Source organism: Pezoporus occidentalis, unplaced genomic scaffold, assembly GCF_034315485.1.
Source record: "Pezoporus occidentalis ecotype Australia unplaced genomic scaffold, CSIRO_AGI_Poc_V1 ctg11, whole genome shotgun sequence".
NCBI lineage: Eukaryota > Metazoa > Chordata > Aves > Psittaciformes > Psittacidae > Pezoporus > Pezoporus occidentalis.
In genome coordinates, this window is record NW_026912886.1 from 7,345,758 (window position 1) to 7,360,713 (window position 14,956).

At 39.2% G+C, this 14,956-nt stretch overlaps 1 protein-coding gene and 1 long non-coding RNA gene across 3 annotated transcripts in view; one reads left to right on the forward strand and one right to left on the reverse strand.

Moving 5' to 3' along the window:
- Positions 1–1,590, forward strand: part of GALK2 (galactokinase 2) — a 48,825-nt gene extending 47,235 nt beyond the window's left edge. The window contains exon 10 of the mRNA XM_062629114.1: positions 1,224–1,590. Within this exon, the coding sequence (XP_062485098.1) occupies positions 1,224–1,428 (205 nt within the window). The 3' untranslated portion in view covers positions 1,429–1,590. The remainder of the gene's footprint in view (positions 1–1,223) is intronic.
- The window catches only part of LOC134169102 (uncharacterized), a 95,003-nt gene that overhangs the window by 8,896 nt on the left and 71,151 nt on the right, over positions 1–14,956 (reverse strand). The window contains exon 4 of one of the 2 annotated variants that reach the window (XR_009966777.1): positions 11,153–11,528. The exons of the other annotated variant lie outside the window; for it this stretch is intronic. This is a non-coding gene — a long non-coding RNA (uncharacterized LOC134169102). Of the gene's footprint in view, positions 1–11,152; positions 11,529–14,956 lie in introns of those variants that run through there. 2 annotated transcript variants of the gene reach the window in all.

The following is a 14,956-nucleotide window of genomic DNA, read 5'->3' on the forward strand; positions in this document are numbered from 1 at the left end:
AGCAGTATACCAGATTCATTTAACATAAAATGCACATATGAAAAACCACCACAGCCTACTCAGAATGAGCTGTCATTTTCCAGTGTTACTCAAATGATGCTGTCTCCCCTCTAACACATTTGAAGACTGGTAAATCTCCGTGCCTGGCTATTGGAAATGTATCAAAAGTATCTGTTTGCAAATCAGATTAGATCTCTCCTGCAAATAAGGTTTTAAATGAGTTTTCTAAGTCATCCTGTTCTGACTGAGTTAGAAAAGCCCCAAAGAAGGTTATTACACAGTATTTTCCTACTTTTTCTTAATTTAGGTAAAGTTCAGGAACACAGATAAGCAAACTAATGAAATGCCACTACATGATACTGAGAGGGTACCTGAATCTTGCAGAGTAATGGTGTGGGGTTTGCTGTAGAACACTCCTAGCAGGCCAGCATCTTCAGGCTGGGAATGGTTTATATTTTGGATGTCATTTATTTGTCATTGTTCTTTCTATTCACCCTCCTCAGTAAGAGCTTTGTTTTTCTTTTGGAACTAAACTTGTTTTACCTCTACTGCTGAAAATCTGTGAAGTTCATGAGGTTCCTCTGGAGAGAGAAGCCCAGCTCTGTCCATTGGGCATGAACAGATGTTTGAGTGCAGTGGCTCTGTAGGACTTTTGAAGGGTTTCTGAACTCTCCTTTTCTTGACTGGCATGCTCAGCAGCCTTGCAGAAGCCTGTGAATCTTCAGCGTGTTTTAGATCTGTCCTGGAAGAATAGAGCTATTTGTCTTTGCCACATTAGAAAATGGCTTGCATGCCTACATCCTGTGCAATTAGTTTATGAACCCTCTTTTGTTATTTTTGTCATGTATTTCTGTTTTCACTTCTGATGCCTTATGAATGTTGCTAACGCAATTCCTTTCTTCTCCTGCTTTCTTCATCTTGGCTGTGCTGTGATCCTCCAAACAGCTGATGCTGAAGCATTATAAAAGAGGGTGACTCCCAGAATTGACAGAAATGACTAATGATGATAGTACAGTTTAAAGAGTCAGCATGGGGTTTTTTCCTCCAAAATGGTAACTTCAAATTGCTGTAATGTCACATATAACCAAGTATACTTCAGAAAAATCAGATGATGTAGATGTGTTTTAAGTATGCACGTTTCCTATAGGGATTTGCTATATGACAAATTACCCCTTTATGGTTTATTTTACACAATTTTTTTTCTTCTTGTTATTTCATTTTAGGCAATCTGGGGCCATTGGGTCACGTCTGACTGGAGCTGGATGGGGTGGCTGCACTGTGTCAATGGTGCCTACTGACAAGCTGAACGCTTTCCTAAAAGATGTAAAAAAAGCTTATTACCAAAGTGATGTCCAAAGGTTAGCACTGGAGAACAGTCTGTTTGCCACCAAACCTGGAAGAGGAGCTTTGGTTTTTGTTGAGGCCTGAAGAACGTAGAAACTCTGAAAGTATGTAGGGCATTTGGAACTGGCAGTACTTCCCATGCCACAGCAAATGAATGCTTTTGCTGGTTTTTATTGTAACGAGCAGTTTCTATTATCAAAGTATATTCCTAAAGAAGCTATTAAACAAACACTCTTTGATTATAAAGTCTTTTCTTTTTTCTTCCATACTAAAACTATCTTTCAGCATAAACTTTGATTTACCAAAACCTATTGATAAGGAAAATTGAAACTGAAATAAAGATGGTATTTGGTTACAGTGGATCTCTTCTCCATTTACTGTCACAAAAGTAAGACCAGGGGGAGCAATGAGCTTTTTCATTGCAGGGCAGGAGCCCTGCAACGCCTGCAGGCCTGTGCGGTGCTAATTCTCTTTGGGTGCCGGGTATTCTTTTGTTCAGAGGCCTGTAAAAATGGAAGATTAAACTGAAGCATTCAAAAAACTGGGAGGACTTTGCTAAACATGAGAAGTTTTATACTCTCCTCAAATAGGATTATTAATGTTGCAATTAAGTATAATACTGGAAGAACACCTACAGGCCAAGGAAAACATTAGGAATACATTATTCTAAGCGAGAAAACTTTCCTTCCAGCTACATGTCTGACGTATCTTTGTGCAAGGGTGACTTGTTAGGAAAGTTTCAACAAAAACAAATGCTGTGAACTGTGCAGGATGGCAACATATTCCCCTAAGTGAATGAACAAATAATGAGGTGGAGTTTGCTTTTGAGTTCTCCAGACACAGTGTTCTGATGGTTGCGCCCTAGCTGTGCTTGTACAGGGTAGAGCATTTGCATTTTCATGAAGAACTTACAAAGGACTAATATAACCCACTGAGGATGTAAAGAAGCAACTAAAATCAGTAAGGAATAATTAAGGAGATAATTCAGTTGCACCAAGCAAAAGTAAATAGGCAAGACCAAGAGCAAATGTCATTGACACGTTACTGACAAGTCTCAATCCCACTTCACACTCCTTAATCTCAAGGTTGTAGCTGCAGAGCACTGGAATTCAGTGCCTGCAATTCATGACACATCTCTTCAGCAGGGGGAATGATGGTGATTACAGAAAGGTGACTGTACCTCAAGATACCCAGCAATGCCCAAACCCTGTTTCCAAGGGGAAGGTTAGGGACCTGTGCCCTCTCCCACAGCCAAACAATTTCCACTTCTCTGATATCCAACATGAAAACCAAAGAGAAGTTGTGTGAGTGTCACAACCCTTGCAGTCATTAAAGACACAGCAAAATTTGTCCCTCTGCACATTTTTGTGATGCTAAGCACAAGCTAATGTTCAGAAGTCTGCATTAAATTAGAGATCTCTCAGCAGAGATCTTCTGTACATTACCCACGCTCATTCCGGCCAAAACCAAATTCTTAGAGGCTACTAATTCTGCAAGAGGACTCTGCCAAATCTGAGCACAGCAGATGAACAACAGCCAACACAAACTGCCAGATCTTTTCAGGAACCTCAGAGGGGACATGTAATGGTAACACTATCACTAGAGAAGATTCCTGTTGTCTGACAGCCAGGAAAAGTGGAACAGTGAGTGCTGTAGATAAGCAAATCAAGTCCTCAGGAGAGGAAAAGTATAGGGTCTAGGCATAGACACAGGGAGAGATGAGAAGGATTTGGAGGGGAGACAGTTAAAGGATGCATTTGATAAGGGGAAAGCAAGGGATAAGCAAGACAGTTAAGAACAAGAGGTGTAATTATAGGAAGGTTTACTCTCAGATCATTCATTATTGCTATCTGTGGAAACTCAACATCTTGTAACCCTTTTGTAAGGTATAGTAGATATGCCACAAGTTCAAATAAACCTGTAATCACAGAACTCTAACAAAAATCAAACAAGAAGAAGTAAATATTTTCAACAATCTCAAAGATAACATTAGAGATTGTAAGTAAAATAATGCCATGGTTTTGTTACAAATGGCCTTATTAAATATAATCTTCATCTTAACTGAGTTCCTGTTTATTACCACAACACACAGCCATGGAATCTTCCCCAGCACATGCAGGCTGCAGTACCTTTCAGAATTTTTCTGTCAATGAATGTTATAAATAGATAATTCTCATACACAAAGAAAAGGAAAACAGAAAACTGGCACGGTGTAAAAGAATCATACAGAACATTCTAAATGTCTGATTAATTTCTTTCCTTTTTTATTGCTTGAATGCCTTCAATGTCTCTTGTATTGCTTCAGTTAAATGAATCTGTGTTAGTTTTTTGTTTGGTTGGTTTGTTTGCTTTTTAAACCTTTGAAGAAGTTTTCTACATAATGTTAAAACCCCTGATAATCAGAGCATGAGAAAAACACACCAACAGTGTGTAAGGTAAGCAGCAAGGCTATTAGCAGTACTCCTAACACTAAAGCAAGATGATCTTGTTTTGGATGAAAACTGTGTGTAAAGCAGGAACTCCTAAGCGTATTTCCTGAGTTAGTCTTTCCAGATCTGTATTTTTAATAGCTTTTTCTAACTATATTTTCAAACTTTCTTCTGTAGCTAAAATAATGCTAATTGGCATATAGAACCATAGATAGCATTGTTTAGGTTGGAAAAGACCTTTAAGATCATTAAGCCCAACCACTAACCCAGCACTGCCAAGTCCACAACTAAACCATGTCCCTAAGCATCACATCTACATAATCTTTTATGTATCTTCAATACTTCCAGGGATGGCGACTTTACCACTTCCCTGGGCAGCCTGTTCCAATGCTTGACAGCGCTTCTGGTGAGGAAATGTTTCCTAATCTCCAGTCTAAACCTCCCCTGGCACAAGCTGAGGCCATTTCCTCTTCACTTGTTACTTGGGAGAACAGAACAACACTCCCCTCACTATAGCCTTCTTCCAGGTAGTTGTAGAGAGCAACAAAGTCTCACCTAAGCCTCCTTTCTCCAGACTCAACACCCCCAGTTTTCCCTCAGGTGCTCCCCAAGAGAATTCTTCTCTAGACCCTTCACCAGCTTCACTGTCCTCTGAACACAGTCCAGCATCTTCGTGCCTTTCTTGGAGTGAGGGGCCCTTGTTACTTCTCCGAGAATCAAAAGCTCTTACCATTTTGTGATCGCTATGCCCAAGACAGCCTCCAGCCATCACAACACCCACAAGCCCTTCTCTGTTCATAAAGAAGGGGTCCCATCCCTAGTTGGCTCTCTTGCCAGCAATATCAGGGGTTCTCTGGTATGCTTCAGGAACCTCCTGGACTGTTTCCCCACTGCTGTATTGTATTTCCAGCAGGCAGCTGGTAAAGTGAAGTCCCCCATGAGAGCACGGGCTAGCGATTGAGAGACTTCTCCCAGCTGCTTATAGAATATTTCATCTGCCTCGTCATCCTGGTTGGGTGGTCTGTAACAGCCCCACCATGATACCTGCCTTGTCGGCCTTCCCCTGATTCTTATGCATAACTCAATCCTATCATCATCTTCATTGAGCTCCAGACAGCCAAAACACTCCCTAATACACAGTGCAGACCCACCACTTCTCCCTCCTTGCCTATCCCTCCACAAAAGTTTACAGCCATCCATTGCAGCACATGCACACACATGTATATTTGGAAAACTAACAACATTAAATGTCAGAACATATGCAGAGGCAATGCACCCAGTCAGCATGACCTATTATCATCAGTGGAGTGTGATTTTATTTTACTATAATCTCCGATCGTAAGTCATTCAATCATGATTTTAATCTTATTGTGCAGTAAATGGGTTCTAAATCTTTCCAAAAGGTATTTGGAATGGAGATACTGTTAGACATCTAAGTGCAGCAACATCGCCTGGTGCCATATTAATACTCTGTATTATCTTAATCCCATTGACATGTAGTCTTCATCACTGTACTTGATGACTGTGTATCTTGTACGCAGGAACATGCTCATACTCCAAAATAGAATGAGAGTAATTTTACCATTCACCTGACAGAAGAGGATCACTACCGTATATTTGACATTTGCTGTCTTGGACACAGTGCACATACACACACAGACACACACATATGGCAACCTAATATATAGTAGTTACTTACATAACATCTTCAGGAATATGGGTTTCTCATTCATATGATCTGAATGCCAGCTTTTATTTTAGTAACTGCTGTGCACTTACTCAGTATAAACCTTCTGAAATTCCTCTCTGAGTCCATGTGTCTCTTCAATAACATTTTGATATGTTGGAGCAACTGCTGTGCCACAGATCCAGTCAAGTGAAAGATTTGTGTCTTCAGCTAACTACAGTTTATTTGTGTCCTAAATCCCAATCAGATACAGTTAAACGAAGATAGACGCAGAGTAAGATTCACAAAAAGCTATCTAGGTGGTTCTAAAAAATCATACTTTGTAAACCATAGCTGTTCTGGGCAGGACTGAATTAGTGCTTTCTGATTCTTGTGATTGTATGCTTCATCCAGAAAAATGAACTCTGTAAAATGACTTACACTGCAAAGTAACAATAGCATGAAAACAGACTGGTAAGGCTTAACATTGTGAAACCTGTGAATCATGCCTCATATGAAATCATATTTTAAATGCCAATTTCGAGATGGAAGGCTAGCTATTGGTAACAGACCAGTTCACAATGTAGAAAGGAGCACACTGGGGAACATAAAACTGTAACTGAAAATCACTCTCTGTGATACAGCCTTGTTTGACAGATTTTTCCCAGCGCACACAAGATTGGCAGAGAAAGCGCTGCCAAGCAATATTGCTGTCAATCTGTCCTACCTCAGCTCTTCAGTTTGGCCAGCTTTTTCATTGAGCCCTCTTCTGATATTCAATATCCCATAAAATAGAGACAAAAGATTAATTCTGTTCTTGATCTTATCTCTTATTCTCTGCCCTCTGCTTTTAGACTTGTGTCAGAAGTAATTAACTATGAGATTCTGCAAGATACCACATCATAGCCTCCAATAACAAAACCGTGTTTACCAGGAGACAGAATCTGCCAAGGTGCTGATGGTGGAGAGAACCTAACCTCCTCTGTAATCTCTCATACTTCAGTAGGACTGCAATACTCAGTCTAACTAAGGTAGTGGGACCAAGCTGTAATTAATGAACAGCTTTTGGAGCCCCTACATCCTCTGCAGATTTGGTCACCAGGTTGATCAGAACACGGAGTTACCTTGAGTGAGAGTTTGCACATAAAACTGATGCACCCAAAATCTCACACATAATTAAAGCACTCATGCCAAGTTTGTCATAAGGTAAGATCTAGTAATGGAAAAACTACAGAGGAGTAAAAAATACTGAAGCTAATCAGATGAGAAGACACTAAGGAGCTTTCAGAATTAATTAACCTATAAAATGTTTGAGATTGTTTTTCAACAGCAATGATACTGCAGAACAAACTGGATGAGGATCTACACAAAAGGGTTTAGTATATTCACTGGATTTTAAGTGTAATGCATTTTGAGAATTGCAATTGTCTCCTAAGCACTGCACTGTTGGCCAAAATTACACATTAATATTAAAAGGAAAAAAATACAAAACTCCTCTCCCACAAAAGCACGTCTTTCTGCACCTGGCACATGAGACTCAAATAACTCAGCAAAGATTAGATGTACTTCAAACTGAAACACAGCAGTGCCCAGGCAGCTGTCTCCCTTCCAGCCAAGCTGTGTGTGATTTGGGGTGGGAATAAAAATATGTTCTACTAGCAAATGATCAAGCCAAATGTGCAGGATGGTGGGGTTTTTAATTCAAATTAATTTCTGAAGGGACACTGAAGCAGGTTTGTATGAAACTCTTACAGCAGTTCCTGAGGATTATTATTAAATGCCTTACTTTGCCAAATTTCATATAATGGAGGGTTTTACTCGTGTTGTTCCGTGTTTTCTGGTTTCTTATCTGTCCCTCATGTGACAAATATATATATTTATTTTTGTAGGCTAAGCTGTTCCAACTTAAAAGAACAAGTGGGATTTTTGCTCATGTTTCTATTGATCAATTATCAGCAGAATTAAATTGTACTCACTAATGCTGAAGGGTTTTCTGCTGGCTTTCTCCCAGTGAACATCTTGTAACTGTGTCCTTCCTGTCCAGACTTCTGTCTAGGGAAGAGTTAAGACAAGAAGACCCTGTCCTTGAGGAAAAACTCACTGAGTCACTTTTAAGCAGCAGTAACAGCTGCAGGAATAATCAGGTTTTTTGATGAAGGTCTGAACCTAATTATATGCTAGAAACATAAAGCTCTAACTTTCATGACTGAATTTAAAACTCTAACAAAGAGGAGCTAAAAGCAGAACCAAAAGAGTGTAGCAAGGATTTACAGAACTTCTGTCAGATGAAGTTAAAGCTTTACAGTAGAATTATAAATTTAATCAGAGCCAAATACCAACACTGAATGGAAAGATTTGAGGATAAAGGGTTAAAGATCAAGGGAAAAAAAAACCTATTGTGCTGTTTTTATAGGCAGTTATTGTCAGGCAGTGACCTTAAGATTCTATCCAGTTAAACTGCTGTGCAATGCTTTCTACAGCCAATCCAAGGCTATCAGCAGCAGAACAGATGATGAACTTTCACAAGCCTTGACTTCTTAAAATTTCTTTTCAGGATACCATTTGCAAGAATGAGAGGAGGCCTGGACAGCTTTTGTTTCTGAAGATCTATAACTTGATGATGGCGAACGGGGAGAGAGTGGGACACTGTTGCAAATGATTTTCAGTATTTCCTCTAGAGGGAATACATGGCTAGTGTAAGCTGCTTCCTGTAAGATGACTTACAGGCCACTTGCTATTGTTGAAAAACTCCAAAATTTGTCTTGTCTGAAATTCATAAAATATTTAACTTTCTTGGTTATGAGATTTCGGGGGTTTGCCATCACAAAGCTTATTTTTGGTAAAACAAATTAAATGGTTAAAGGAGTAAAATTTTAGTAACAGAAAAAATAGAGTGATTTGTGTGATTTCTTAGTATTGTACTAAACTAGCAGCCTCTTGTACACAACGTGCTGTCAGTGACCTTGTTTCTCCCTGTCTTAGCTGTGCTCATTTAGCAAGAAAAATCTGGTCAGATCCTTGAAAAGTGAGGGCACGACCATACCAAGGAATGCACATCAACTCCTGCAGCACCCCTGAGTTCAGGGCACTGAGATGCTGCTGCACATTTTATACTTCTGTTCCATCACTAAGAAAGTGGCAGCGACTGTAGACTCTTTCAAGCAAGCCTAAGGGGCTCAGTTAAGAGTCTGAATCTCAACTTCAGCTCCACTAATGAGATTTATTTTATTTCTATGTAGGTGGCCTCTTATTTCTTAAATGCAATTAGCATACAGTTGTTGCCTGATGGTTTTATTTATTTTTTGAAAGTGCCGACTACTGGACTTGCTTTCATAGTTCTGGAGTTTCCAGAACTGACTTTTGTGCTCCACAAGCCTATTTTCAGGAAATATTTTGTAAGAGGCATGATATTTTGACCTCTACTTTTATGGCTGCGAAGGCTTCTCCTTTTTATGTTTCCTTTGTCTGTTCATTAGGGGCCATCTTTAATTCCTAGATGTGTTTTTGGAGACAAATTCCTTTCCTTTGAAATACATACCATTAAAACAAAACATTAAAATACTTAAAGTCTCTAGACAAATTTATGTGTTTATTTTATGAGGTTCTATTCTGTGTGATGGCCTGAGCAGTGCACTGAAATTTACATATTTGTCCATTTTTAGGTTCTCCCTAGACATTTCCTGACATGTTAATTAGATTCCTTTTGCTCATTATATAATTGCACAAAACCCCATCCATCTCACCCTGTCTTAGCTGTAAAATGAATAGAAGGTTTTAGGCTTTTAATCAAACTATGAAAAATTTCAACATCCTGGTTTTTTGAGGGTGACATAGATGAGTGCTATGGAGTGTTTCTAACTTTTAAGCTTTATTACAGCTTTGCTTTCTCTAATTCATGAATTTATAATTCATACTCTCAAAAAAGGGAACACTTCTGAAACTCAACATCATGCATGTTGCACATTACAATAAACATGTCAGCAAAAGTGCACATACTAACAGTTCCTGGCAGCTAATTTGTTAATTTATTCTTTTTATATAAATGGACAAATGACAACTGCCCATTGTGGTTACATTAAAGGGAGAATGGTGTGGAAATTTCTGTTCTCAATAAACCCATAAAGAAGTGGACACAACTTATTTTTAGACAGAATTTTGCTCATAATGTGAACAATCACCTAAAATCTGCTGAGAAAATCATAATCAGTTTCACAAGAAGTCTGAAGTTTTCTTTTTATCCCATTAGTCAGCCTAACAACAAGTTTTACAATTTTTCCTTGTAAAGTTCATAAAAGCAATATGACAAATAAAAATACCACACTGAAAGCTGAAAAAGAGTTTTCCACTCTTCTATATGATGTTGCGAAACTTGTTGAAGCCGCTGAAGTTAAACTACCATAACACAGAATCTGACACTTAAATATACTGAGTAAGAGTTGCCCTGTTGTAACAAGAGCTGCTGAGATTTGACAGTTTTCCTTACCAGTCAGCAGTCCGTTCCTATGCTGAGTACTCTACATCAAAAGCCAGTTACAAACTAGTTTGTCTTTAATGTGTTGTGTGCAAACACTTCAATAAACAGAAGATCAAAATTCTACTTTCCATCAGAAAATGTTTCAGGGGAACTCCAAAGCCAGCCTAGCTAGAGCAATTTTATATATATCAGGAAAAGAACAGAATTAAGTAGGAAATACTAGCTCCTGAAACCCTTTTAAGATATAAACAGAAAGGGCTCCGAATATCTGTCCTACAAAACAAATAAATCCTCCCTACATTCAGAAAGATACATGTCAGGCAGAAATACATGTCCAAATTCAGAAAATACTCTAAAGCTCTTCAAGATTTATAGATGTTTGGATTGAAAGAGTATAGTTCAGAGCCACAGTAGAACCAAGTCAATATATAAAGCTAGAATCCAAAAATGATAGGAGTTTCATTACATTTTGTGAGTTTTGATTTACATTTCTCATTCATCCTTATTCCCCCAAAATCTAACAGAACTAAAGTAACCAAGCTGAAGTGCAGCCTTACTTAAGACATCTTAAGTCATGTGTTAGGTTAAAGGATAGCAAGATGAAGGACCAATCAAATCTTTCTTTCTGTATTTCGAAGTTTCTCTCTTTTAGGCAAACCACTTGCTGAGATTGTCTGCATTACTGTGGTCTGTCTCAGTCTAGAAAAGAGAAAACCGTCCCAGCTATTGTGGATCATAGCAGAAAAAGGAAACAAATTAAATGGGTGAGACTTTAGCAATGCATTCTTCTCCCTGCCCCAGCTGGTTTAAACCACCTAGGCAAAAAGTTTTGAATAAAAGAGGTTTTAAACACAACACAGGTTGGGGCTCAAAAAGGATATGGCTGTTTGTAAACCTCAGTACAATTAGTCCTACAATTCATGAATATGACACAGCATTATCTATTTCACGTGCCTTAAGACAGGAGACCAAAAGGCTTTGGCCACAGAAGTCTGAAGAGCACACACTTGCATTCTGGATCTGAACTGATACAAGAGGACTGTACAAATGGAAGCAGTGTCAATAAAGGATATTATCAAATTAACTGCCTGAAAATAGTAACAGAACAGACAGGGAACTTTTACATACATATTATTAAAAAATATTTATGCTCAGATTTTAATTTTTTTTAACTAAGTTCTACCCCTCCCTCCCCCCAAAACAAAGAACAAAAACCAAAGCACTGTACTGCATAATGGTGATAGGAGTATAAGAAGGGATCAGAATTTCTGACAAAGACTGATGGCAGTGATCTAGTAATACAGGAGACCATTCTCCGTTGCAAGCAGGAAAACTGCAGACTGTAATAGATATAAATCCAAGTCTTTGGCGTGGAATACAAACACCTGCAAGTAAGCAGGAGTGAATTTAAAAATCAATGCAGTATTTTATGCAGAGTAAATTAAAAGAAAAAAAAAGAAAAGGTGTGTGATAAATTAAAGTTTTATAAAGAAAGAAGCTGCTGAATCCCATTCTAAACTGCAGTTTATCAGAATCATGCTCTTACCTTAATCTAGGTCTAAAGCACTTTCCTTTTCTCAACATCGAAAGCATTAAAATACAGTATAAAGGACCACTGGAAAAAAATCGTAAAAACCATATAAGACCAACCAGTACAAGTACGGGTTATAAATATCTAACTTAAATGCAGTACTATTCAAAACCACTGAGCGTAATTTACACAATAAACATACAGATTACATTTGTCTTTTTTGTCTACTTGAAAAGTCCCCCCACACCTAAAATTACTGCACCTGCAGATCACTAGAGTTTTTTTCAGTTTATCTTCACCAATTACATGTGTCGCTCTTTTCTCACCATAATCCTCTATATTCTACTATGTAGATAACTTTGCTCTGCAGAGCATTTCAGTACCATAGTTTATAAATATTAACAGAAGCATGGCTTTTGTTCCTGAGCTACGCACAGTATGCTCCTTTTAATATCAGTACATAAAGCAAACTTCTGTTACGGTTTTGGATTCCTTTGGCATATATATTATATTCATAATCTTCACCTATTTCTTCATCTGCTATATATTTCTTATCTTCAAGTAGATTTTTGCAAATTTTATGCTAACAAAAATATAAAGATCATACAGTTTCTCTTACATGCAATACACAAACTTTGCCATAAATGATCTGTTGATTCACTGGAAACTAGACATCATCTTGCTAATACTAGTGATAAAATACAGATCCTTGGCTCTGTGTATCTCGGATGTTTTTAAAAGGCTGCTATTAATAATCCCAGATTCCTAGGGTGGTAGAAAGTAGAGAGTAAATATCCAGTCTCACAAGACTGGCATCTTTCTGCCTGCCTGTCCCATCCCACCTGTCTACAGAAGTGAAAAATAAACTGTAAAACACATGCAAGTATCCAACTTTGTGCAGTCTGAGCAGGAAGCAGGCTGATGGGATTTTGCCTGTGTGCCACATAGAAACATTACACTTTATGCAGTGCACACATACATGCATGCGTTGTCCAAGTGCAAGCCTTATGTTCTACAAGGCTCCCCCTGTAACTCTGTTACGGTAACAAATGAATAAAGTGATTACTGGACAGAGGGAGTATGCAAGCATGACATGCTGCTTTTTTAGACAGATCTTTGGTAACCTCATGTCCATTCCGAAAAACTGTAAAAGAAAGTTGTTCCCTTCTTGAAGGTCTCGAAACAAACAAGCGAGAGTTCCAACTTGCAGTTTTATGGTAACTTGTCAGGCATCCATGAAAACAAAGCCAGATCTTAACTGGGCAAGTGCATCTTAGCCACAGGTTATAAAGCAGACACAGATGTACAAAAGTATCGAGACAGGAAAACAAAAATTTGGAAGAACAGTGAAAAAAGCTTTACATTTCTGCATAACAGGAAATCCACTGGAAAAAAAAAAAGAATTACAAATAACCACTAACATGCCTCATTTGCCTTAAAGAAATAGAAGAGCTCCTAAAACGAGAAATAACATCACTGAAAAAGAACCACAAAGTGAAGACTTTATTTCAAAAAATGCCTTTGAACACAGCGGCTCAGTGCACAGAGAAGATGATGAAGTGGAAGACAAAGAACTGCTAAAATAGAACTGAAATGGAAGCCAAGATGAAATAACCTCCTCAAGTTCTGATGCTGGCAGACAAACACCATTCAAAAGAAGTTTTCCAGCAATGACATCCCATAGGACTTCAAAATAATTTATATACTCACAAGAAGAATGTGTGAGAATGTTTCAGACTGCTGAAAATTAGTGAAAAGGGTAAGGAGGTACCAAGCACTTCCAGATCAGTTAATTTGAATTCTTAGAAAGATGTTAGAATAAAAGTAGGAAGAAAGGTTACTTAACACTGAAATGTGCTGGTTCAGAGCAAACATCTACGCCAGCAGCCTGCATCTCACAACTTTTCCTTTTGCCTTAGCAGCACACACAGGTTATGCAGTCATCAATTTTTTTCAAGCCCTGCTATGTGCACAGTCAAAGGGATATGCAGTTCTTCACAGTTTCAGAAGCGCTGAAGAAAAGAGAAGGATCTGTGACAGTGAACATACGTTTGGGCAACATATATAAATTACGGAGTCACTGGAAAGCACTCTTCCCTGTTTTTACTTGTCCTTTCGTTTACACTGTAACTGCGAAGGCAGTACTCCCCTCCAGAAGCTCAATAATAACGTCAAAGTGTGTCTGAGAGTTTTCTTAGCAAAGCAATGACTCAAGGAGCACAAATAAGGTATTTTATTCAAGCACAGAGCTTCAGAAAAACGATGTGTGTAGTCACATGTCTCAGCAATAAAACCAAACGAAGACAGCATTAAAAAGACTTGGTTTTTCAGACATAGCTCATGACTTTGTGAAATCAAGGAGCATGGAAACTCTTTAGCCCTAAGAAAACAAAGACAAAGCAATGTCCCAACTCGAACTGTATTATAATCTAGCCTTGTTCACAATGTGGTGCTTAGAAACCTGCTGTCTGAAAGTAATGCCCTTTTTGAACGGAAAGGTGTGGGGCAGCAAGCAGGTGGACAAGGACCTGAAAAGCTGATTGTCCTGGGTTCCGCAGTAGCAGTCATGTTTTTCCTTTGTGTTAACTGGTACAGTGCTGTGTTTTGACTTCCAGTTTGAGAACAGTGTTGGTGAAGCCGATGTTCTCGGTTGTTGCTAAGTGATGTTTACCCTGACCAAGGACTCTGTGAGGCTCATGCTCTGCCAGGGAGGAGGGGAGGCTGTGAGGAAGCAGAGACGGGGCGCCTGACCCGGGCTAGCCGGGGAGGTATTCCATACCACAGCACGTCATGCCCGGGGTGAGGGGTAACTGGGAGTGACCCGGAAGGACAGGGGTTTCCGGGTGGAGCTCGTTTCTCTTGGCCGGTGGTATCGTATTCTCTTCCCTTGTTATTTTCCCTTATCATTGTTGTAGCTGATAGTAGCGGTGGTGATTTGTTGCTGGACTGTTTTTGTCTCAACCCGTAGGAGTTGCACTCTCTCGATCCTCCTCCCCGTTCCTCCGGGAGCGGGGAAGGGGAGAGCCCCGGTGCGGGGAGGCAGGGGGGAGACGGACACGGACCTCGATTGTTGTCAGCTCGGCACCACTCACTGGGAGTGAGTGAACAAGCTACCTGACTGGGTTTAAACCACGACAGTTCTTTTTGGCGCCCAACGTGGGGCACGAAGGGTTGAGATAAGAACAGATCTGACTGGATTGATAGTCACTCGTCACAATGCTGATTTATTGGCTCTCAAGGTTGTTCCTCTTGATCTCACAGTTTCAGTATATGATATCTTACGTCCATCCGGTACTTGCTGTATTAGTGTTTTTCAAGTATGGGGCTTGGGCTAAGGTTTTTATCCCATTGTACTTTATGGTAATGACTTGTAATACAATAGAATCATTGATCATGAAATTGATCTGGCTTATGTTCCCAGTGTGGTCACCACCTTTATACTTTGGGAGGTATATGATGGAGGTGCTTAGCAATTACACATCTTTTTTCTCCTTCTCAGGTGCTCAACCTGG